Source organism: Ranitomeya imitator, chromosome 3 (genome assembly GCF_032444005.1).
Source record: "Ranitomeya imitator isolate aRanImi1 chromosome 3, aRanImi1.pri, whole genome shotgun sequence".
NCBI lineage: Eukaryota > Metazoa > Chordata > Amphibia > Anura > Dendrobatidae > Ranitomeya > Ranitomeya imitator.
The window spans coordinates 580131501-580157921 of record NC_091284.1 but is presented as its reverse complement, the minus strand read 5'-3'; the positions used below and the strand labels follow the sequence as shown (position 1 = coordinate 580157921).

Here is a 26421-nt window from a genome sequence, read left to right as displayed (position 1 = left end):
AGCCTCCAATATGTCCTGGATCTTCCTTCCAGAGTATGGCGGAGGTATATACAATGATACTATGCACATTAAACAGTCAAAGATTTTACACACTAGCAAAACGTATTGACCATCCGTATCAATTTTAACCTCAACTTCCTCAAATGGGGTATTAGTGTGAATTAAGACTGACACTCCCCTCGCGTAACTAGAGAACGTCGAATGATACGCCTTGCGCACCCACCGTTTCTGTAGTATATCAACTTTTTCCTCCACTAGGTGGGTTTCTTGCAGGCAGATCACCGAGGGCCTCTGTTTCAGAAGATACTGAAATATTGCCGCGCGCTTAGTGGCGTCCGCTAACCCCCTAACATTCCAGCTTATAATATTAACGTCCCCTCCCATTTTCTAGAGAAAAAACAATGAGTTAGAGCAGTCTCCTTCAGGTCTCCCCCGACACCCCCCCACCCCCTCCCATCCCCCTTTCCCAACTTCCCCATCTAAAACTCCATAGAATTCAACTAGTACAAACTTTCTTTCTCTGTATGAGAACTGAGAGCTCTTGATACAACCTAGAACTGAGCCCCTTGCAGTCCATCTCTCCCCCTCCCACCGCTATCAACATGAAATATTCTTTGCGCCGCCGAGCACACTATTTCAAACTTTTGGGTGCATTCTGTAAGACAAGTTCAAAAATCACCATCAGGGGGTATAAACAAATGAGTGACGAAGTCTCAGCGTCAGTCTCATCGGCTCCGATCCACGCCAATTTTCTTAGTATTGGTATCTAGCCAGTGCATAGCCTCCTCCGGGTTCTGGAAAAAATGAACACGGTCCAGCGCCACCACCCTGAGCTTAGCCGGGTATAACATCGAATATTTTAGGTCCAGGTCTCGGAGCCGCCTCTTGACCTCGCCGAACCTCATTCTCAGTTTCTGCACCGATGCCGAGTAGTCCGGATAAATGGAGATCCGATTTCCGTCTATGCTCAGTCCGTCACTGATCCTGGCCTTCCTTAGTAGGGTTTCCCGGTCCCGATAGTCCAAAATTTTTGCCAGCAGAGCTCGAGGGGGGGATCCAGGCGGCAGGGGCCGGGTGGGGACTCTATGGGCCCTTTCCACGGAAAAGTGGTTGGTAAGGTCTGCTCCTCCCACCGAGTTTTTGAGCCATGCCTCAATGTATTCCGTAGGATTATTCCCCTCCACCTTCTCCGGCACCCCAATTATTCTTAGATTGTTCCTACGGGAACGATTTTCCAGGTCATCTGTTTTAAATTCCAGTTCTGCAATGCGCTGAATGTATCTCTTTTCTCTTTTCAACAGTTCATTTGTCTGATCTTCCACACTGCCCACGCGCTCCTCCACCACCTCCACTCTTTTCTCCACTTTACGCATAGCAGAATTAAGGGACTTCATTTCAACTGTTAAATCGTCTACCCTTAGGTTCAGCGCAGCCAGGGCAGATTTGCAGTGTATAACGACTGAGAAAATGTCCTGCAGTGTAGGTTCCCCCACGTTTGATTGCTGCGCACCCTCAGAGTCCTTAGCCTGCACTGGACTGGCGGTGGGTGACATGTTAGTTGTCTCTTGCATCTCCTGCCTCTTCCCTGGAGAAAGCCGCTCCTCCACCACACTGAGGGTGTCATCCCCTCCTCTCTCCTGTCTCTGCGGGACTTCCTCCTCATCTGGCCCCTCAGGGCCCAGCAGCAGGGCACCCCCCTCCTCTGTCCGAGCAAACCGCTCCAGCCGGGCGATTACCTCAAGCCTCCGGCGGTATGCGGTGCTGGCTCTGGCCGCCTCCTCCTCTGCCACGGCGCCATCTTGGATTTTCGCGCCAGCCGCGGGCGCTGACTGTCTTTTGCGCGGCATTACCGCTCTTCTCCTTTCGCTGCCTCCGGCACTCTCCTCCGTGCCCAGGGGTCCTGCGGAGCAACTTCGCCCGGTTTTTCGGCGCTCGGCGGCGCCTTCAAGGGTGAGGATTTAGGAGCGGTGCGGGGAGAGAGATCCGTCGCACGTCCGCTCACATCGCTCGCTAGGCCACGCCCCCACAAAATGCGAACTTTATCTTGAAAGTCCAGGACTTTAAAGATTACTGGACGTGGTCTGTCACCCTCTCCTCCCCTCGGGGGTCCCAGCCTGTGTGCTCTCTCAATAGCCATTACTCCTGATGTTGGTGATACCCCAAGAGCTTTAGGCAGCCATTCAGATGTAATTTTGACTAGCTCCGAGGGGGGAATAGACTCTGGGAGACCTATAAGTCTCAAGTTATTGCGACGAGATCTATTTTCAAGGTCATCCACTTTGTCCAGAAGGTCTGAAATGACCTTTTCTTTATCGTCTAGTTTGTCTTTGAGGGCCATGGTGGAGTCCTCCAGATCTGAAATTCTTTGTTCCACTTCCGCTATGTGTGCTCCCTGAGTATCAACCTTTGAGACTATTGTGTCCAATGAAGTTTGAAAAGCTGCCAAGCGATTGTCTCTCAGGCATCAGCCGCTCTATAATAGCTGTTGCAATAGATTGTGGGTTTTCTGTATTAGCATCAGCATTTTGTGATACAGATGTGCCTGCCTGGTTACGTGTAGAACTTCTGCCAGGCTTGGCATTTTTACCCACGAATTTGTCCATGATGGGATGAATAACCAAGATAGTTAGTAAAAATTGTCAGTGATATCGTTATGCGTTTTGGTTACATCTGGCGGTGGATGTGAAAGTCTTTATTACACTTTAGATTTTTACACTTATCAAGCCAGAAGAATTGAATGTGTCTTTCACAAATATGTTGCACATATACTTCAGCCTATGTACGGCTATGAAAGAAGACCGCGCAGGACTTGAGCAGCTTAGTTGTGCAAACCGCCCAGCAAAATGACTCCAATACCAGGTGTACTTCTCTGCAGGCTTATAGGGATGTTTTACCCCCTCACTTCTCACCCCCGTCTTTGTTATATTTGTTTGGGGCTGAAAATGCTGCAGTCCCTCTCTGGTTCTGCTCCTCTGCTCCTGCAATGGCTCTGTTTCCCTCTGCAGGTCCTCAATGCAGTATAGTCTATGGTGTGGGGATTTGGCGCACTTTCCAGCCAGAAAGGCGCCAAGCTAGCTCCCGAGCCTGCAGCCGACCCCTGCCTTCCCTGTGCCTGGGCGCTGTAAAAAGTCCCCTGCGCCGCTCACCTTGTTTCAGCGGCGGTAGTTATGGCTCGGCTCTCCTCTCCTTTTCAGCCTCCAGCTATATGCAGCTAGCGGTGAGGGGCCGGCGCACTTTCTGGCAAGATGGCGCCGGCTCACCTCCACTTCCCGCGCTGGTCCCTCTAATCACCTCCGACGCCACACGCCTTCCCAGGGCAGTTCGGAACTTCACCGGCGGTTCTTGTCCTCCTCCTGGCGGTGTCCGGTGAGTCCACACAGGCTGGTGGGTGGGTCGCGCGCCTCTCTCTCGCCGACCCCCCCCCCCTGCCGCTTCAGGACTCTGATGGACGCGCTGCACGCGGTGCTGGTTGTGGCGCCGACTGCGCCTTGCGACTCCCAGGGAGTCCGGAGAGCTGGGTCCGTGGTGTGCGATCCTTGTCCGGTCCTTATCCTGGTCTCCAGCTTAGAAATGCTGACGCTGTGGTGGGATTTTTGCGCCCTTGGTCCAGGAGCTCTGTTAAGAAGCGGCCATTCACAGGCTCCGCCTCCCGGAAGTCTCGATTTATGAACTTTTAATAAACCGCCTGGTTATTTTGCATCCATGAACCAAATTCCGTTTGTGAACCTGCGTCTACCTCTGAGCCTATCCCTCACAGTATATAAAGTTAAATTCATGCTGATTTTGTTACCGGTCATTCTATAATTAAACTCTCTGCTTGTTTTCCAAATTTTGCTAACTACTATATGGATTACCCCAAAAAAGAGAGAAGGGAAGCAGTATACCGCTATGTATTAAAAGGGTAAATATTTATTAAATCCATGACATACAATTAAAAAATAATAAAATATAGGGATATTTTGGAAAACGAAAGACCTCGCAGGTCCAGATGGCAATCAATAAATCAATGTTAGAGTAGTAGTAGGGAAATGTGAGGGCATACAATAGGTATCAAAAGGTATAGAGAATGGTTGGTCTAGCAGACAGAATATCTATAGATGAGTAGTCGGCGGCAAAAGCCACAGAGAATGGAAAGAATGCATTATAAAACACTAGCCTAGATATACTGCTTGATCACCATACACTATCTTTGTTTAGTATCTCTATATTTGCATTCTTTTCATTGGAGAGGTATGGGTAGCGCTGCGAAAAGTCTGAACCACTTCTCCCCTGCTTGCTCTCCACTTTGGCCTTTATGCAGCAGTGTCATCAATGGCACTCGTCCAATCCACAGTTTTGGGAGGCAGAGGAGGCGCAATTCAAATTTACCCCAGTGCAGTGGCCATTTAAAAGACGAATAGAATGAAGGATGAGGTGTAATCACATTTAATATGGGAGTAAAGAGCCTCTTTAAATTCTCTTGTTATTTCAATTGGAGAAGTTTTCCACACCCAAACTGTAAAAGTGCCCTTTCCAGTTTGCATTTACTTGTTTTTACAAATTATACTGTAGTATATGGTGCAAAAGCTACCAAGTATCTGTCTTTATCTTTTAGGTTATTGCAAGCCTATTACAAACCATGGATGACCAGGCTAACCCTAGAGTCCAGGCCCACGCTGCTGCTGCTCTTATCAATTTCACTGAAGATTGTCCTAAATCACTACTAGTTCCTTATCTGGATAATTTGGTCAAACATTTACATTCGATTATGGTGGTCAAGCTACAAGAGGTGTGTGCGCTTGTATATGTGTATGTATGTATATATGCACCATATGTATATTTATATTATTTACTTACCGTAATTTTACTTTACTTTTAAACTTTTAAAATCTTATTTTTCTTGTAGTTAATCCAGAAGGGCACAAAGTTGGTCTTGGAGCAGGTGGTGACTTCAATAGCCTCTGTGGCTGACACTGCTGAAGATAAATTTGTTCCCTACTATAGTTTGTTCATGCCTTCCCTGAAACACATAGTGGAAAATGCTGTCCAAAAAGAACTGCGCCTGCTCAGAGGGAAAACTATAGAGTGTATAAGTCTTATTGGTTTAGCTGTTGGCAAAGAGAAGGTAAGCGTTCCATGTCTGCGCATCTGTGAGAATGTGTAGCATATTTCCTCTGCCCTGATCAATTACATGGGGTTGTATGGTGCTGGATAACAAATACAATTTACCTGGTGTCATTTGTTTTTTCAGTTTATGCAAGATGCATCCGACGTGATGCACCTGCTGCTAAAGACTCAGACAGACTTCAGTGAGTTGGAAGATGACGATCCACAGGTGTGTATTCAGAAAAATGATTTAATTTACGCACATGCAGATGACCATGCTCTTGAACTTAGTCCAGCTTATAAATGAGGGAAACTTCAACAAAACCAGATATGTAAAGTAAATCTTTTATTGTGAAAGGGGATACACATCCCAACAACAGACATAAAAAGTCTCTTATCCTGGTGCACAAGTGAAATGTAAAGGTTTTTTGCACATCATATCCAGGTGTACTTGACTTTTCTGTTACTACAGTGAGTAAAAGGAACCTGTAGATTTTGTACCCAAAACAAATGTTAAATCACTGTAATGCGGAATAGATTCATTATAGAAATCAGTGTTTCAGTTTCAGAGAATTTTTTTTGTCCAATTCTTATTCTAATGAGCCACAAGGGCAGTGGGCTTGGCCCTACACTTGCAGCTCTCCGGTCTCTTTTTAACCCATCACTGACAGATAACCCTTCTCTGTGACCTGTTCCCGCACCCAAGATCTCACGCAACCTTAGTGATTCCCGGGGTGAAGATCTACATGTACATCACTCCAGGAATGACAGCACTTGCCTGAAATTGTAGGGAGAGGGAGCCGGATGGATCACTACAGAGGAGTAAAAGATCATACGGTAACGGAAGACCAGCAGCGGGCATAAAAGAGGCCATAAAGCTGGAAATGCAGGGCCAGTCTTCCTGCACTTGCAGCTCAGTAGCATAAAAATTAAACAAGAAAGTTCTCAAACAAGAAACACAGATTGCTAAAACTATGGTGTGGATTTATTATGGATTACAGTTAACATATTTGGGGCACAAAAACTGGATGTCTGATTCCCTTTAAGGCAGGGATGTTAAACCCAAATACACTGAGGGGCAAAATTTAAAAACGTGTTTTCTTCTCCTCAAATATAATGATGAACCGTTTCATATGGAAACAATCTTGAACGGGGTTGTCCTATGAACAATGTACATTTTAATTAATAGATCTTAGAATAAATTTAAAGCGAACCTGTCAGCAGGATTTTCCCTTCACCCATGACAGCACACCTGAGAGAGGGATCCGCCCAGCCAGGACAGGAAACCTACTGAAATAAAAAGGCGTTACCCCTCATCACGCTTCATTTGGGTTTCCTGTCTGACGGGAACCCTCGTGCTGAGACCCGGGTGGGCTGAAGTTTTATTTTTGTTGATATTTACCCACTCCTGTCCTGGAACTGGAAGAACAGGCAGAGCGCCTGTATGCCAGCCTTCAGGTGCTGGAGGCACTGTTCAAGGACCTTGCCGTATGTGTGGGCATGGGCCAAACGGCTTTTCTGCATCCACCGCGCCATTCTACTTCCGGCCACAGCTCATAGTGAGTCTGGCTGCCGCGGGCGGGCTCCGCTGACGTCGCATCAAGGCACGCTGGGAATTGGAGTGCCCATGTGATGTCAGTTGGGGTGCGCCGGAGGCCAAGATGGCAATGCCCTGAGCGAGACAGCCGCCCAGGAGGCGTGGAGACTTGGCGCGTCCTGTCAGGGAGGGGCATTGCTGGGCAAAGGAGGAGTTGGAGAGCGCAGTGGATCCCTCTCATAAGGAGGCATGACCATACAAAAAGTGCTTATGTCCGAAGCTCCCCATCATGGAGGATCCTAGAGGACAGCAGGAGCAGCAGCCACCTTTACCTGTGCCTGGTCACCAGCTCGGGCGCATTAAAAGGAGCAGCCGCTTGAGTGGCAGGAGTAGCAGCCGTCCCGATCAGAGGCCGCAGGGCTCCTCGGTATCCAGGAGGGATGTTGGTATGTACCCCTGATCAGCCTCCGAAACCGGTACCCTTGATATGACAGCAGTGTTTGAGTGATCTACGAGAATCTCGCCTTGTTTAATAGGGGCTATTTTCTGCTTAAATCACTAAGGGCCTAGGAAGGCTAGCTCTAAAAAGAATAAGGAATGTGCCTTTTGTGGGACCCCGCTTGCAGTTCATTGGCAGAAAGATTTCTGCTCTGAATGCATACAAAAAAACTATACATGATGAGACCCCGACTTCGCCATGGGCCTCAGGACCATAATCTGGGCGGAGGTGAAGTCTGTTAAAAAGGGAATCGAGAGCTCAGGATGTCATCACGAATTCAGAGGCCTCTTCACAATCCATGGGGGAATATCATAGTGAATCTCTGTCCTCCTCAGACAGTGATGGAGGGGGCCGACCTTGCTTTCTGGCCGAGGACACGGATAGACTGATTAGGGCAGTTGGGTCAACAATGGGCTTAAATGAGGAAAAAGCATCTACATCCCTAGAGGATCTCATGTTTGGCCTGGAGGAAAGGAGGAAGTGCACCTTTCCTGTTAATTCTAAGATAAAGGCGCTCATAGATAAAGAATGGAAGAAGCCAGAGAGATCTGGTAGCCTGCCCTCCTCTTCTAAAAGCAGATACCCCTTTGAGGAGAAGGTCTTGGAGAGTTGTGATAAAATCCCTAAAATCGATGGGGCAGTAGCAGGATCTTGTAAAAAAAAAAAAAGAAATTGCAGCGAATAATGCATGGTATAACCTAAGTTCAAGGTCATCTTCTCTCCACCCAAGGTGTCCATAGTGTCTCAAATGTTCTTATGCCTTTTCTCTTAACATAAATGTTTTTTTCCATATTCACAATAGTCAGACTGTCTGAAAAATTCCCTCAATGTCGGCGGATCTTCATTTAGCCAGTATCTGGTGATTAGTTTCCACGCAATATATAATAATCTAGCTATTGCCACCTTATATTTATGTACCTGGACCTCCTCCACATATCCCAGAATACACACCACATGATCCCTCTCAATCCTACAACCATACGCTCCCCAATGGCATTAAGCACCGCTGTCCAATATGGGTTCAGATTTGGACACTGCCGTAACATATGGAGAATTCCAGCCCCCTCCACCTGGCACCGAGGACACTCAAGTCTGTCTCAGACCCGCTCTATACAGACGTTCAGGAGTCCTATATACTCTATGGAGTACATATATCTGCGAAAGTCTGCCCGGTTCATTCAGTGATAATTGGGGTATATATTCCATAATCACTTCCCATTTATCTTCCTCTATCATACCCAATTCCTCCTCCCATTTCCCCTGTGCTCTAATAGGATAATTATTTAAAAGGCATGCATTAGATCCTTATAAATGCCTGACACCACCCCTTTTATTCCCCCCTCTGCTCAGACATAATCAGTATATCCGTGTGAATCTCCATATTCATCGTCCTACTCTACATGACCTAAGCATGCCGAAACTGGCCATATTGAAATATGCAGACCTCCGGTAGTCCATAATCCTCCTGCAACTTTCCAAAGGGCACCAGTCCCTGCACGTCCTGCACCTGAACCATTTACTGTATTCCCAGTCTCATCCAATTTTTAAATTCTCCCATTTTAACAAATTCCGGTAGAGTCTCGTTTTGCCATATCGGGGGAAAAATTTGGCAAGTGCTCCAAACCTTAAAACTTTTTAATTGCTCCCCAGACTTTATGTATCGGCTCTAAAGTAGGATACACCAAACCCATCTTCCTGACACTTCCAGCCTCCAACCCCTGAACCAAGGGATCCCTCCCCATCACCTGGACCAAGACCCTTTGTATTGAACCTGCCCTAGACACTTCCCTCCACCCCCTCATCTGTTTTCCCTGAGCAACTAAGTAATAAATCCAAGGGTTCGTAAGCGCCAGTCCCCCTCCATCCTTGGGCCTCTGCAATATCTCAAGTCTGATCCTCGGCTGTTTTTTTCCCCACACAAAATCCCTAAATATAGTCAATAGTACAAAACCACCGCCTAGGGAATTATATAGGGGCATTGTACAAGACGTACAGCAGTTGGGGCATCAAAATCATCTTAAATTAATTCTTCCAACTACTGAAAGCTACAGTTTACACCACGCCCCTACTTTACTCCTAAACTTACTCAGAAGTGGAATCAGATTCAAATATGCATAGCTTGCAATTGGGAGTGACACCTGAATGCCCAGGTATTTAAACTGTCTCACCACTGCCAACCTACTACCCTTCCCCGACATTGGCAAATCAACAACACAATCATTTACAGCCATGATAGTGGATTTTTCCCAGTAAATTTTTAATCCCGATATAGACCAACATGTTTTAATAATATCCATTGTTCTCAATAATGACTCTCCGGAATCCTCCAAAAAAAAGCAACGCATCATCTGCATACAGGGATACTTTTTCTTCTACCACGCCATATCTGAACCCTTTAACCAAAGCCATCCTCCTAATTGCCTGTGCGAAAGGCTCCATTGCCAAAGCAAAAAGCAGCAGAGACAGTGGACACCCCTGCCTAGTCCCCCCTATGAAGCGCAAAACTGCCAGACATTTGCCTTTTAACTCTGACCCTAGCGGTTGGGGGTGTATATAGCAACCGTATGCATGAAATAAAGGTCGGCCCAAAACCAAAGCGTTCCAACACCCTCCAAAGATACTGCCACTCAACACTATCAAACGCTTTATGCGCGTCCAATGATACCACAACCCTACTGCCCCTGTTGTCCGACGGCAGCTGCAAATTCAGAAAGAGTCTACGCAAATTAATTGCCATAGACTTATTTGGCAATTTTACTTCACTCTGCCCTTCTCCGCCTGGAGCCGCTTGTTGTTTAAGTCAAGCCATTTTGCGGCCTCCTCCAGTGTTTAAAAGAAAATGCACTGTTCCCAGGGCCACAACCCTGAGCTTTGCCGGGTATAAGGTAGAATATGCCAAAGCCAAGTCTCTGTCTTTTCTTCACTGCACCATATTGCATCCTCTGCTTCTGCACCTCGGCAGAATAATCAGGATAAATGGAAATCTTTTTGCCATTAACCCCTTCCCGACCTTTGACGCATACGCTGCGTCATGAAAGTCGGTGCCATTCCGACCCATGACGCAGCATATGCGTCATGGAAAGATCGCGCCCCTGCAGATCGGGTAAAAGGGTTAACTCCCATTTCACTCGATCTGCAGGGACAGGGGGAGTGGTAGTACAGCCCAGGGGGGGTGGCTTCACCCCCCCCCCGTGGCTACAATCGCTCTGATTGGCAGTTTCACTTTCAACAGCCAATCAGAGCGATTTGTAATATTTCACCTAAAAAAATGGTAAAATATTACAATCCAGCTATGGCCGATGCTGCAATATCATCGGCCATGGCTGGAAACACTAATGTGCACCCACCCCACCCCACCGATCGCCCCCCCCAGCCCCCCGATCTGTGGTCCGCTCCCCTCCGTCCTGTGCTACGCTCCCCCGTCCTCCTGTCCGCTCCCCCCGTGCTCCAATCACACCCCCCGTGCTCCAATCAATCCCCCCCGCACTCCCAGTGCCCTGATCTCCCCCCCCCCTTATACTTACCTGGCCTCCCGGGGTCCGTCCGTCTTCTTTCCTGGGCGCCGCCATCTTCCAAAATGGCGGGCGCATGTGCAGTGCGCCCGCCGAATCGGCCGGCAGTTTCGTTCCAGAGTGAATTTTGATCGCTGAGATAGGTTATATCTCAGTGATCAAAATAAAAAAAACGTAAATGACCCCCCCCCCCCCCCCCTTTGTCACCCCCATAGGTAGGGACAATAAAAAAAATATATATTTTTTTTCCACTAAGGTTGGGGTAAGAACTAGGGGTAGGGGTAGGGTTAGGGCTAGGGTTAGGGTTTCGGTATGTGCACACGTATTCTGGTCCTCTGCGGATTACACCTGTTCCTCAATAGGAATCCGCAGGTGAAATCCGCACAAAAAACACTGGAAATCCGCGGTAAATCCGCAGGTAAAACGCAGTGCCTTTTACCCGCGGATTTTTCAAAAATGGTGCTGAAAAATCTCATACGAATCCGCAACGTTGGCACATAGCCTTAGGGTTGGGTTGGAATTAGGGTTGTGGTTAGGGTTAGGGGTGTGTTGGGGTTACGGGTGTGTTGGGGTTAGGGTTGTGATTAGGGTTACGGCTACAGTTGGGATAAGGTTTAGGGGTGTGTTGGAGTTAGAATTGAGGGGTTTCCACTGTTTAGGCACATCAGGGGGTCTCCAAACGCAACATGGCGCCACCATTGATTCCAGCCAATCTTGTATTCAAAAAGTCAAATGGTGCTCCCTCACTTCCGAGCCCCGACGTGTGCCCAAACAGTGGTTTACCCCCACATATGGGGTACCAGCATACTCAGGACAAACTGCGCAACAATTACTGGGGTCCAATTTCTCCTGTTACCCTTGAGAAAATAAAAAATTGCTTGCTAAAACATCATTTTTGAGGAAAGAAAAATTATTTTTTATTTTCACGGCTCTGCGTTGTAAACGTCTGTGAAGCACTTAGGGGTTCAAAGTGCTCACCACATATCTAGATAAGTTCCTTGGGGGGTCTAGTTTCCAAAATGGGGTCACTTGTGGGGGGTTTCTACCGTTTAGCCACATCAGGGGCTCTGCAAACGCAACGTGACGCCCGCAGAGCATTCCATCAAAGTCTGCATTTCAAAACGTCACTACTTCGCTTCCGAGCCCCAGCATGTGCCTAAACAGTGGTTTACCCCCACATATTGGGTATCAGCGTACTCAGGAGAAACTGGACAACAAATATTGGGGTCAAATTTCTCCTGTTACCCTTGGGGGGGGGGGAGGGGATCCCGGCGGGAGGGGTCTCATGGGAACGCGGTGCGCTCTCTCTCCACCGCATAAAGTTTGGTCAAGTTATCGACGCCAATTTTAGTGCGGTGCCAGTCCTCAATAAACACTGTGGGATCGGTCCACCTTTTCGGGGATGCCCACTAATCTCACATTATTCCCCCTTGAGCAGTTTTCCAAGTCATCATTTTTATCAGCCAGGGCAGCACATCTCTGCAAACATTGTGTGTGGGACTTGTTGGTCTTCCAGCATACTCACTCTCTCCTCCACTGCCCCCACTCTTGTCAGTTTTATTTATGGCTGCCTTCATGATGGACCTTTCTTCTTTAGCCCCATCCACTCTCTTTGTAAGGGCTCTTAGTGCAGTCTTACAGAACGTAACCAAGTCATATACATCCTTCAATGTTGGCTCCCCTATAGCAGGCTCCTCAGTGTCTTCCTATTCCACACTCTTTTTCCTGCCGTTCATCTTCACCCATTAACCCCTCCTTTACCAAGTCAGCCTCTGAGTCTTCCTTCTCCTCGGTCTCCCCCTTCATCCATAACCTTTGCTGCTCCTTCCAGCCTCGCAAACTTCTCCTATTTGGCTGCTATCTCCAGTCTCCATGCGTAGGTGGCAATTGCAGCGTCTGCCTTCTCAGCTGCCTCCATGCTCTCGAATCGATCTTCAGTTCGGCTCCCAGCTCCTGTCCTCGCGTCCTACTGGCGTCTCCTCACCATGACCTCGGGTCACCACAGCACAACCTGTCAGGGGTCTGCTGCACAGATCGTTATCAGCATTCAGGAGGGACTTAAAGTCCAGGATAAATGAAACAATGCAGCAGAGAGGTCACAGGAGCTGTCAACTCACACAGAGTGCTAGGCCACGTCCCCCGAGCAGCAGCCTTTCTAGCAGAAACCTCAGCAGACTCCGTGAGGTTAGTGGCTAGGTCAGCGAGCCTATCCAATGCAGCTACTCGGGCCTTGTGGCTAAAAGGATGTCCAGGAGACCTGCCTTCAAAAAAATACTGTGCTACATCCCATATGATGGCCAGTTTCTCTTCAGGCACAAGCTGGAGGACATTTTGGAGAAGGTAGGTGACAAGAAGGGATTCCCTTGTTTCCCAGTGGAAGCTAGGAAACCTTCTTTTTAGAGGAGGAAATTTAATGGGGGACGACCTCCAGGAGAAAGGAAAAGCTTGGGACTTCAAGGATAGAAAGGGGTCCGGATATATATTTAGTGGGCCCTCTACATCTTTGAAAAAACCCTCCCAATGACATAAGGTCAGAGGTAGGGGGAGGCTCTCCCTCTTTCTTCATGCCTGGGTGAACATCTCCCCCAGTTACTGGATCTTGAGCGTCATCAAACACGGTCTGAAGATAGAATTTGTTCATTCGCCTCGCCAGACCTTTATACTAACACCCCGCAGGAAATCACCAGGAGAACTGGCCCTGGAGGCGGAGATCTTGGGACTCTTACAAAAGCGAGTTCTGTGCGAAGTCCCAGTGGAAGAAATGGGAAGGGGATTTTATTTCCCTCTCTTTTTGATAAAGAAGTCGGATGATTCTCTAAAGGACTATCAACCTGAGAGAGCTCAACCGATGGATTGTGAATTATTCATTCAAGATGGAGAATGTGAACACAGCTATAAAGCTGTTATTCCAGGATTGCTTCATGGCGATCGACATAAAGGATGCCTATTATCACATCCCAATCCATCGGGTCTATCAGAAATTCCTAAGGTTGACTCTGTATGTCCAGGGACGGGTCAGGCATTACCAGTATAAGGCTATGTGCACACGTTCAGGAATTCATGCAGAAAATTCCTGTGAAAATCCGGACATTTCTGGGAGATGTCCGCATGAAATCCGCATGCGTTTTTTGTGCAGTTTTGACGCGTTTTTTGCGCGTTTTTTTTCTGGACATTTCCCAATGCATTAGACAGTGGGAAAACCGCAAAAAAAAAACGCAAAATTAATGAGCAGGTTCATTATTTTTCCGCAATGCGTTTTTCATGCGGAAAAACGCACATGTGCACAGAAATTGCGGATTTCATTAAAAATGATAGGATTCTTAATGTATGCAGATTATTTGCGGTTTTATAGCGTTTTTATAGCGCAAAAACGCTAGAAAACCGCAAATAATCTGCAACGTGTGCACATAGCCTTACAGCCCTTCCATTCGGACTGTCAGTTGCTCCGAGAATATTTACCAAGGTAATATCTGAGGTGATGACCTACCTTCATTCTCAAAACATCGTTATCAATCCCCTACCTGGACGACTTCCTTAGTCGGAAGGTCAGAAGATCGCTGTGCAGAGCAGGTGAGGGAGGTGACTGTGGTCCTGGAGAAGCTGGGCTGGATGATAAATGCCCTCAAATCAAGGCTAAAACCGAAAAGAATACAATCCTTCCTGGGGTTGTTTTGGGACTCCGAGCGCCAGAACTGTCTCCTAGTAGAGGACAAAGTAGCCAAAATAATGGCCTTGGCACTGTCTGCAATACATCAGCCAAAAATGACACTGAGAAAGTGATGTCTTTGCTAGGACCCTTAACATCTTGTATATCGGCAGTAATATGGGCCCAATTTCACCGGAGACAGTTACAGTGGGAGGTCCTGTCTGCACAGAGGTTGTTAAAAGGACATTTAGAGGGAGTTACATCTTTCTTCGACAGTAAGGGACTCCCTGTCTTGGTGGACAATAATGGAGCATTTGTCGTCAGGGATCCAGTGGTTAAGGCCAGTGAAGGACATTAACGACAGACTCGAGCAATAACGGATGGGAGGCACATCTGCGGGCTGACTCGGTGCAGAGGACCTAGTCTCCTCTAGAAAGGGATCAGGATTCGAACTTGAAAGAGCCTTGAGACACCTTCTCCCCTTCCTCCGTGGTCGCCATGCTCGGTTCATGTCAGACAATCACACAGTCGTGGCTTATATCAACCACCAGAGGGGAACAAGGTCCCATACCCTTATGATGGCAACAGACATCCTACTCCAGCTAGCGGAGCAACACCTTCTGTCCCTTATGACTGTTCACATAAGGGGAATAGACAACACAAGAGCAGACTTCCTGAGTCGCAAGAAATTGAGACAGGGAGTGGTCTCTAAATTCCCAAATTTTCCTGCAGAGAGAGTGGGCATGGGGAAGGCTGGAGATAGATCTGTTTGCCAGTTTACACAACAGGAATGTGTGGAACTTCTGTTTGTTAAACCCCAGGGATAATCCATTCACAGTGGATGCCCTTCAGATTCCTTGGAAGTTCAGGATGGCTTATGCATTTCCCCAAATAGCGATGATTCCAGCGGTCATGAGGAAGGTCAGGGAGGAACAAGCGAGGGTAATTCTCACTGCACCATTCTGGCTGAGGAGACTGTGGTTCTCCCTTCTAAGGCTATTATCCATGTCCATCCCAAGGATTCTACCAGAGTACCTGGACTTTCTTACCCAGGGATCTGTGTGCCACTCTCAAGTGAAGATCTTCCATCTAGCAGCATGGAATTTGAAAGGGCATTACTGAGTCTGCAGGGATTCTCACCAGGGCTAGTCTCCACCCTGTTGAAAAGTAGGAAACCGATTATATCAGGGATCTATGGTAGAATATGGAAAATATTTCTGGAGTTTAAGGCAGCTCTTAGGCTATGTGCACACGTAGGAAGGGGGCTGCGGGTTCTCCCCGGGATTTCCCGCAGTGGATTTGATAAATCTGCAGGGCAAACCCGCTGCGGTTATCCCTGCAGATTTATCGCGGTTTTTGTTGCGGGTTCCGCTGCGGGTTTAATCCTGCACTTGTTTTACTATTGATGCTGCATATGCAGCATCAATAGTAATGTTAAAAATAATTATATACTCACCCTCTGACATCCCGATCTCCTCGGCGCTGCACGCGGCGGTCCGGTTCCAAAGATGCTGTGCGAGAAGGACCTTCGTGACGTCACGGTCATGTGACGGCGACGTCACCGCAGGTCCTGCTCGCATAGCAACCTGAGACCGGAGGGCCGTGTGCAGCGCTGAGAGGTGAGTATATCATTATTTTTTATTTTAATTCTTTTTCTTTTTTTACACAAATATGGTTCCCAGGGCCTGGAGTAGAGTCTCCTCTCCTCCACCCCGGGTACCATCTGCACATTATCCGCATTACTTCCCGCATGGTGGGCACAGCCCCATGCGGGAAGTAAGGGGATCAATGCATTCCTATGGGTGCAGAATCGCTGTGATTCTGCACAAAGAAGTGATATGCTGCGGGTTGTAAACCGCTGCGTTCCCGCGTGGTTTTTCCCGCAGCATGTGCACAGCGGTTTGCGGTTTCCATAGGGTTTACATGTTACTGTAAACGCAATGGAAACTGCAGCGTACCCGCAGTGGCAAAATCGCCGCGGTTCCGAAGTAAAAACCGCAAAGTGTGAGCATGGCCTTAAGGGACGAAGCCCCGGTAGGGGCCATTCTAGAGCTTCTGCAGTCTGGGTAAGCAACTAATACACTCAAGGTGCAGGTGTCAGCCCTGGGTGCCTTGTTAAATTGCAACCTAGCAGAAAATAGATAGGTGTCTTGATTTATAAGATCCTGCAGTAGATCAAGACCAATTATAGTCCCAAAAATTCCTCCATGGGACCTGAACCTAGTTTTAGAGCTTCTAACTAGGGACCCATTTAAGCACTTACGGGATTTGTCTGCAAAGTTTCTCACGCTTAAGACTGTGTTGCTAAGTGGCCCTAACATCAGCCCGCAGGGTGAGTGACATACAAGCCCTGTCTACTGTATGTCACCCCTACACTCGGGTGTATGACAACCAAATTGTTCTAAGGCCAGAACTGGCATATTTCTTCAAGGTAGATCTTAAATTCCATAGGAGCCAGGAAATTACTTAGCCCTTTTTCCCTAAAAATCCTGGGGAAGAAAAATTCCATACCCTAGACGTGAGGAGGGCCATGTTAGAATATATGTCCATGACCAGTCAGTGGAGAAAGGACCACTCCCTATTCATAACCTTCTAGGGTAGCAGAAAGGGGTATATGGGTGTCTTAAGAGTACCATTGCCAGATAAATCAGGGAGGCCATTAGTTTTACTCTGCGAGTGGCGCTCCGGTTCCTGAAGGCATCAAGGCTCACCCAACCAGAGCCGTGGCTACCTCCTAGTCTTCTCATGCTCTGTAGCCCAACTGACACGGGGGAGAGGTACTGCCCTTTTGTTTCAGCAGGTTTCCTGTCCTGGCTGGGCAGGTCTTTCTCTCAGGTGTGCTGTTATAGGTTCCAGAAAAAAAACAGCTACCGGTAAGTAACCTTAGTGTTTTACAAAGTAAACTACTGCCATTGTCAGGTTTGCAGTGTTTAACTGATTAAAATGATACATGGGTGAAGACATCAGTCTTGTAGTTCTTGTGTAATCTGTGTCCGTTTTCAGTTAACGATATGCCCATGTTACGGGGCTGGACTGTAGGCAGAGTCTTATGTTGCTGCTCTAAGCCAGAGAAACCAAGGAAAGACCTGCCCACAGGCCCGCCCCAAAGTATAAACATGTTCCTCAACATCTAGACAGACTGTTTGTGCTTTGGGTAGGCCTATGGACAGGTCTTTCCTTGGTTTCTCTGGCTTAGAGCAGCAACATAAGATTCTGCCTAAAGTCCTGGCCCGTAGCACGAGCATATCATTAACTGAAAATGTCTAACCCTCATTACACAAGAACCACAAGACTGATTTCTTCACACCAGCTATCGTTTTAATCTGTTTAACACTGCCAACCTGACACTGCCTGTAGTATACTTTGTAAAGTCCTGCTGACAGATTCACTTTAATAGGTCTTAGAAAATAAACACATAATGACAAATGGTGCATACTGTATTATTCTAATGTTATGTAAGGACAATAAAAGCACATGCCCAATGGCCTAATTGATGTATGTAATACCAAAAGATAAAAACTTTTAATACAGATACAATATGATGCCAACAAGTGTTCACCCGCCAAACACCGTAAGATGCCCCCACAGTGAATTTCTCCATAGTACCCTCCACATACACGTCTGATCAACTTACTGTACCCCTCATACTTTACTTTGCTCAGCAAATTATGGTGATTCCATCCATTGTGGGCCCCACATAGCCCTCCATGCAGTATAATGAGCCCCTCATAGCCCTCCATGCAGTATAATGTGCCCCGTATAGCCCTTCATGCAGTAAAATGGGCCCCGCATAGTCTTCCATGCAGTATAATGGGCCCCACATATATCCATGCAGTATAATGGATCCCGCATATATCCTCCACGCAATGTAATGGAACCCGCATATATCCTCCATGCAGTATAATGGACCCCGCATATATCCTCCATGCAGTATAATGGACCCCGCATATATCCTACATGCAGTATAATGGACCCCGCATATATCCTGCATGCAGTATAATGGGCTCCACATATATCCATGCAGTATAATGGATCCCGCATATATCCTCCACGCAATATAATGGACCCCGCATATATCCTCCATGCAGTATACTGGGCCCTGCATATATACTCCATGCAGTATAATGGGCCCCGCATGTATACTCCATGCAGTATAATGGGCCTCGCATATATACTCCATGCAGTATAATGGGCCCCGCATGTATACTCCATGCAGTATAATGGGCCCCGCATGTATACTCCATGCAGTATAATGGGCCCCGCATATATACTCCATGCAGTATAATGGGCCCCGCATGTATACTCCATGCAGTATAATGGGCCCTGCATATATCCTCCATGCAGTATAATGGCCCCACATTAAAAAGTCACCTCTCCATGGTCCCCTCCTGCTTTGGCCTCGCCAGTGAGCGCTCAGAACCTACTGTTAAGCACAGCTGGCGTGTTGCAGTGATGCTGCACAGATACGTCACATCCAGAGAGAGAATGATGGCTGAGGGAGTGTCAGCTGACGTCTTCCTCTTCTATCATTGCTTTCAACTGTGTCGGCATCCAGATTTAGCCCGTGGGCCAGAGTTTGACATGTGCTTTAAGGCACCCACGGTTCACCATGCAGACCATGGTGAGCTTGCTTTTTCTCCTTTTATATCTATTACTCAAGGCTAAACTAAAAATGCTTTACCATAGTTAAAGACCTGTACAATAAAATATTAATTCTCTTTTGCTTAGACCATTTGGTTATTAATTTATTTTCTCATGTATTTAAGATTTCATATATGATTTCTGCATGGGCACGTATGTGTAAAATCCTTGGGAAAGAATTCCAGCAGTATCTTCCTGTGGTCATGGGACCTCTCATGAAAACTGCTTCAATTAAACCAGAGGTGGCTCTTCTTGACAGTGAGTTTTAGATCTGTTGATATTGGTAATTGTATTCCCTATTTAGAAAAATGGATAACTAGTATATCATATTTATCAACCAATTGGGATAATTGTTGCTGGTGAAATTTGTTTTTGCGTAATACTGCTTTAAGGCTTAAAGTGGTTCTGCCATAGGATTTTGCAGTGCAAACTGGATATCGACCTATCTTTACTACTGACTTGATGTATAATGTGTAACACAAAAAACCTCTACGAATCATCTGGATATGTAAAATTATTCCAATAAACAAAGGGTCAAAAATGAAAACTTCCCTGGTTTTTAAGGGGTTATATTACATGGCAATTTATGGCCTACAGTTTCATAAAACAAGGTTTTCCCATTGTATGCAAACATAAACGTTTACTGTGTGACAACCTTGATTTGCAAGGTTTAGATTTTTTTTTTTTTTTTCAAATTCTACAGCTCAAGATATGGAGAATATGGGGGACGATGATGGATGGGAGTTTGTTAATTTAGGAGACCAGCAAAGTTTTGGAATCAAAACTGCTGGACTTGAAGAAAAAGCAACTGCATGCCAGATGTTGGTGAGTATCATGTGCATAAAATGGATTTTATAATTTGTATTCCTACCAATACAGAATTAACATGTCAATGTCAGAAACATCATGCAATAAATAGAGTAACCATTGTTTTCATTTTTATTATGCAAGTCCTTGATAAACCTGAAAATTAAGCTGTTTTGTAATATATCTTATCGGAAAAATCCTCTTTCTGAGCCACAACTGATCTTTCTCTTTCAAAATATGCAATTCCTGCGTAAAGTCTTTATTCAGTGAAGACAGATTAAATTACCTAAATAAGATTCTATGTAAAGAGCAGGAAGAGGGATGTGATAGGCAGTGCTCCAACCTCCTCTTGTCTACATGGAGGGAGGAGGAGGTTGGAACTCTGCCTCTAGCAGCTCTCTTCCTCTATATAGAATCTTAATAGTAGAAACCACCAGCGTCTATCGTAGCAATGTAACAATCGGTCTTCACTGAATACAGATTTTACATAAAAATGGAGAATTTTGAAAATGGCTCAGAAAGAAGCTAAGATATCTGGGCATTATTATGGGCAGCACGGTGGCGCACGGTTAGCACTACAGCCTTGCAGCCCACCCAGGACAACATCTGCAAAGCGTTTGTATGTTCTCTCCGTGTTTGCGTTGGTTTCCTCCGGGCACTCCGGTTTCCTCCCACATTCCAAAGACATACTGATAGGGATTCTAGATTGTGAGCCCCAACGGGGACAGTGATGATGATGTGTGCAAAACTGTAAAGCGCTGCGGAATATGTTAGCGCTATATAAAAATAAAGATTATTATTATTATATCTTATAAAGTTTTTCATGTGTACTACTGATTTTTTTTATTAAAATGATGGTTACTCTTTAACCAGTGATACAGCTTTATCGAGCAAATAAACCACAATGTAATGTAATAGATATCAATCTTTACTAAGATATCTGATGCTTTGATTTATTTATTTGTATCAGGCTAAGAACTTGCCAGCAGGTAGTTAACTACTTGCCTGTTCTGCCCTTCAACACTCTGCCTCAGCTCAGGCGGCGACTCTCCTGCTTCCTTTGACCTTATATCAATAGAACAGCTTTTTTTTTTTTTTTTTTTTTTTTTTTCCCCCTCTGTTCTGTTGATGGGGCATCATGCAATTCGACAGCAGGGAGCTGGCTATCAATTAACTTGACATGGGCAGTGACACCCTGTCAACAGAGTGGAAGATAAGGTGGTGCTCTGTCAATGTGATCTCACCAAAAGGAGAAAAGTAGAAGCCTTCGTTCTGAGCTGGAGGAGATTGTCGCAAGACAGAGCAGGCATGTAGTTTGTCAATACCCTCCAGTAAGTTCTTAGCCCCATATCAAAAAGTAAATTCCAAAAATAAACCCTTTAAAACCAACACCTCTACAAATATATAGCCCAACAAAGATGAGGACAAACCCAATAGATAGTACATAATATACGTCACATAAACCACTGCTCATGTAAACTTCATACTCTTCAGTGATCTTGACCCATATTCCTCAAAGCAATATTAAAGATCACAGATACATGTGGTCATGTTGTGGTAGTATCAGACGTAATATTTCCCCTTTACCCATCTGAAGAGAGTTTTCAGAACTAGGATTATAGCAGGGCTTGTCAAATGTCTCTATTAGGGACTCACTGCATAGGCCATAATTATGTTGGGGCCTTTCCATCTGCAGCAGGAGTCGATGGTGAAAAAAACGCTTTCTAAATTGTGGGAACTCAATACATCAATAAAATAGGTACACAGTAAGCCATTTGTTCTACTAAACTGTCGGATATTGCAGCCGCAGAAAAGACTGCAGAATATGATCAGCAGCTGCACATCACCCATAAGTAAGTAGGCGTCTCACTGGTGAGGCCAGTCTCGCAGTTTTGAGAATCACTGATTTAGATAGTTGCAAAGCCATTCACTTGACAGGTGAAAATACTGGAGAAAAGCTTGGAAATATTTGTTTGCTTTGTTTACTTTGCAAATTATTCCATCAAACTTATGTTTTGTATGGAGCAAAAGAACACATTTATTGTCTTTACTTCTCTTGTGTTTACAGGTTTGCTATGCTAAAGAACTGAAGGAAGGATTTGTGGAGTATACTGAGCAAGTTGTAAAACTCATGGTTCCACTCCTTAAATTTTATTTTCACGATGATATCCTTACAAGTGAATCTAATGTGTGAATCTTCTAAGAGCATTTCTGCAATATCCATACTTGCTCGACTGTATTTGTAACATGCTTGGCCACTTCTCCATACAGGTGCCATAGGACAGGGAGTCATTGGTCCTCTTTCTGGAAATACATGATGGTCTCTTTGTATTTGCACCTATTGGTTATTTATAGCTTAACCTATGTCATCAATGTCTAACATCAGAGCACCCCTTCAAGAGACTTGTTTAAACAAAGGCTCAAAGTAATCTACCACCTTGGGACTAAAACGTGACTGTTTGACATCTGTAGCTTTTTACCTGGTGCCCTCTGTTTGACTTTTGTTGCCTCCTCTGCTCAGATCAATGTTCCCATTCCTCCTTCTTGGGGCCTTTCTCCTGTGCTGTGGGATAAAAAAGGCAGGGGAGGTATGGTTATGATTTGTAACTGTACTCTCCACACAACTGTGCCTAACAAATTGGAATGGCTGTGTATGACCTTGCAGGAACATGGTCTGATCATACTACATCTCCTGGGCAAGGGGAAGCAAAATATAGTATACAGACAAGACAGAATGGGATCCCAGCTGATTCTTTGTGAGGTCAAATAATTTTTTACAGGCAGATAAATGTTTTACCTGAAAGAATCAGCGGTGAACCCCTTCTGACTTGCCTGTATACTCTATTTTGCTTCCTTCCCTGCCAAGATGTGGTATGGCCAGACCATGTCCCTGTATGGCTAGACACAGCCATTACATAGTACATAACTGGAGCACATTTATAAGATGATCTCCTTGCAGGAACATTTTTTTTAACCCTCGGAGCTTTTTTCGGTTTTGCTTTTTTGTATTTCGCTCCCCTCCGTCCCAGAGCCATAATTTTATTTTTCTGTCAATATGGCCATGTGAGAGCTTATTTTTTGCAGCACGAGTTGTACTTTTGAATGACATCATTGGTTTTACCATGTTGTGTACTAGAAAATAGGAAAAAATTCCAAGTGCGGTGAAATTGCAAAAAAAAAAAGTGCAGTCCCACACTTGTTTTTGTTTTGGCTTTTTTGCCAGTTTCACTAAATGCTAAAACTAACCTGACATTATGATTATCCAGGTCATTATGAGTTCATATAGACATCAAACATATCTAGGTTATTTTTTTATTTAAGTAGTAAAAAAATTTCTAAAATTTGCTTTAAAAAAAATAAATAAAAACAAATTGCGCAGTTTTCTGATAACTGTAGCGTCTCCATTTTTCGTGATCTGGGGTCGGGTGAGGGCTTATTTTTTGCATGCCGAGCTGACGTTTTTAATGATACCATTTTGGTGCAGATACGATCTTTTGATTGCCTGTTATTACATTTTAATGCAATGTTGCGACGACAAAAAAACTTAATTCTGGCGCTTTGAATTTTTTCTTGCTGCGCCATTTAGCGATCAGATTAATTCTTTTTATTGATTGGGCGATTCTGAACGCGGCGATACCAAATATGTGTATGTTTTGATTTTTTTTTTTTTATTTTGAAGGGGGCAGAAGGGGGTTGATTTGAACTTTTATATTTTTATATTTTTTTTCGTATTTTTAAAAAACGTATTTTTTTTTTTACTTTTCCCATGCTTCACAAGCCTTCATGGGAGGCTAGAAGCTGGCACAGCCTGATCAGCTCTGCTACATAAAGGTGATGCTCAGTTCACCCCTATGTGGCTGAATTACAGCATTGCTATGAGCACCAACCACAAGGTGGCACTTGCAGCAATCTGGCACCAACAACCATAGAGGTCTGCAGGACACCTCTTGTGGTTATGCAAATGCACCGCTGTCCCCCGATCACATGACGGGGGTCACTGGTGCTCGCATTTCCGATCTGATGGCAGGAAGCGCTTGTTAGATACCACTGTCAGTTTGACAGCATTTAACTAGTTAATAGGCGCGGGTGGATCGCCAATTGTGGGCACATGTCAGCTTTTCAAAACAGCTGACATGTCCCAACTTAGATGCTGGCTCCGGCGGGGGTTCTGCCATCGGACGTACTATTCCGTCCAATGGCAGAAAGGGGTTCATACAGCCAGCTGTGAAACTTTTAATTCCAAGAGCTATTGATGAAAGTGTACTTTGTTCGTGAGACCACCCCTTTAAGCGAAGCAAGCTTCTCATTGAATTAGGGGCACCTGACAAGTGGCGTGCACCTCGCTTGAAATCTTGATTAAATTGGGGACTGGAGTGAGATTTCCTGAGTGGGAAACAGCGCCGCTCATTGTGGACTAGATAAGCTGTGGTGTGATGGCAGGCAGATAAACTGGCACATAAACGCCAACAGATGCTAGTATTTTGCACAAATGCACATTTTTTACTGTACTTTTCAAAGCTTTTTACATAAGTTTTCTGTCATTTTAAAACTTTGATGAATCAGAGTCAATATCTTTGGGAGATGTGTATGGATTAGCTCTCTGGCAGTATGAAGGGAGTTAAAATAAATTGTAAAAAATCTGCCAGTCTTTCCTTAACTTTCACCATACGAGTAAGAGTCGCTGCTGCAGAGTCAATGCCACTGTTGCTGGAATGTGCACGAGTGCGTGGTCCCGAGTACCTGACCCAAATGTGGCACTTCATGTGTGATGCTCTTATTAAAGGGATTGGAACTGAGCCCGACTCTGATGTTCTGTCAGAAATAATGCACTCATTTGCGAAGGTAAGTATTAGAACTCTACGGTGTTTTTTTCTAGTTATTTTCAGTTACATGATTAAAAGCTTTCTTGGGTCAACTTAAACATACTCTTTGTGTACCTAACTCCAGCATGTGGCTGTCTACATATAAGAAAATGGGTAGCCACGTACCAAACACTTTTCTAAATATTGCTATTTAAAAAAAAAAAAGATTGCTCCCTAAATTACCTCAAAAGGACATAGCTTTATTCTTCTTTATTATAGCACCATTTGTTCCATAGCGCTTTACATGTGAAAATGGGTTTACGTAACAAAACACAAGTACAATCTTGAACAAAGCGAAACACCCGGCTGGTATGGGAAGAGGGAGAACCCTGCCCATGAGGGTCTACAAGGGATGGGTGAGGGTACACTAGGTGAGGCTAGAGCTGTGCGTAAAGTGGTTTGGTGGAACGAGGGTTTCTGCAGGTTGTAGACTTGTCAGAAGCTTTTCTTAAATCTAGGCAGCCACCTACTGGTAAATAATAAACTTTAAGTAGAAATAAGACAATTGTGGTGTCTCGTAGACCAACAAGATGTGGGGTATTGCTGTGTTCATACAGCGTGCTTAAACACAGGGAATTAGGAGTACCTACTGTCCCACAAAGCTTTCTACAATGCTGCATCCCCTAAATCTCCCCCATCATTTCTTTACCACTCTACCCATGCTCTCCACTTTACCAATAACATAAGCTCAACTAGCATCCTGCAAAATCTGAACCTTCTACCATCTCAAAAACTCATTCTGAAGCTGATCTTTGGAATGTTATACCCCTTTCCATCAGTTTAAGACTAGATTCAAACACCTGTTTGTCATGGTCTGAGCGCGGACCGTGGTGCATACAGCAGCCACAGGTTTTCCCACCTGAAATCTGCACCCTCATAAAAGCCTCTGAGCGTGCTGATTTGGGGTCAGGAGACCTGTGCACATCGTCTTTGAATGATCTCAGCAGGGAGTTTGTTCCAAACATCTTAAAGAACCAAGAAAAGATCTCCTGTGGATGTGCAAATCCTTCTATAAAATCCCAGACAGATTTGATGTTGAGATTAGGCCTCTTTGGGGGGCCGGCCATATCACTTGATATAAATTTCTCTTTTGTTCAATAGCTTTGCATTGGGTATTCTCAATTTCAATTTTTTTCATTAGACACCATAAATATAATAAAGGGGATGGGAGAACTACAATACCCAGATAGATTAGCGAAATTAGGATTATTTAGTCTAGAAAAAAGACGACTGAGGGGCGATCTAATAACCATGTATAAGTATATAAGGGGACAATGCAAATATCTCGCTGAGGATCTGTTTATACCAAGGAAGGTGACGGGCACAAGGGGGTATTCTTTGCGTCTGGAGGAGAGAAGGTTTTTCCACCAACATAGAAGAGGATTCTTTACTGTTAGGGCAGTGAGAATCTGGAATTGCTTGCCTGAGGAGGTGGTGATGGCGAACTCAGTCGAGGGTTCAAGAGAGGCCTGGATGTCCTTCCTGGAGCAGAACAATATTGTATCATACAATTATTAGGTTCTGTAGAAGGACGTAGATCTGGGGATTTATTATGATGGAATATAGGCTGAACTGGATGGACAAATGTCTTTTTTCGGCCTTTCTGTTACTATGTTTTTTGTTTTAAGGCCTTTCACACTTTCGTCTGTCTCTTTCGGTCACAATCCGTCGTTTTGGGCAAAAAAACGGATCCAGCAAATGGTGCTGCTGGATCCGTTTTTTCTTCATAGACTTGTATGAGCGACTGATTGTGACGGATGGCCATACGTTTCATCCGTCGTGCACTGGATCCTTCGTAAAATTGCTGTCCATCGGGCTGAGACAACGCACAG

The 26421-nt window shown here is 45.3% G+C and overlaps 1 protein-coding gene across 1 annotated transcript in view; it reads left to right on the top strand.

The window, feature by feature from the left end:
- Window positions 1-26421, top strand: part of IPO5 (importin 5) — a 105813-nt gene that overhangs the window by 61102 nt on the left and 18290 nt on the right. The window contains exons 13-19 of the mRNA XM_069758008.1: window positions 4595-4768; window positions 4886-5104; window positions 5231-5314; window positions 19046-19178; window positions 19624-19745; window positions 21796-21892; window positions 24397-24569. Coding sequence (XP_069614109.1) covers window positions 4595-4768; window positions 4886-5104; window positions 5231-5314; window positions 19046-19178; window positions 19624-19745; window positions 21796-21892; window positions 24397-24569 — 1002 coding nt within the window. The remainder of the gene's footprint in view (window positions 1-4594; window positions 4769-4885; window positions 5105-5230; window positions 5315-19045; window positions 19179-19623; window positions 19746-21795; window positions 21893-24396; window positions 24570-26421) is intronic.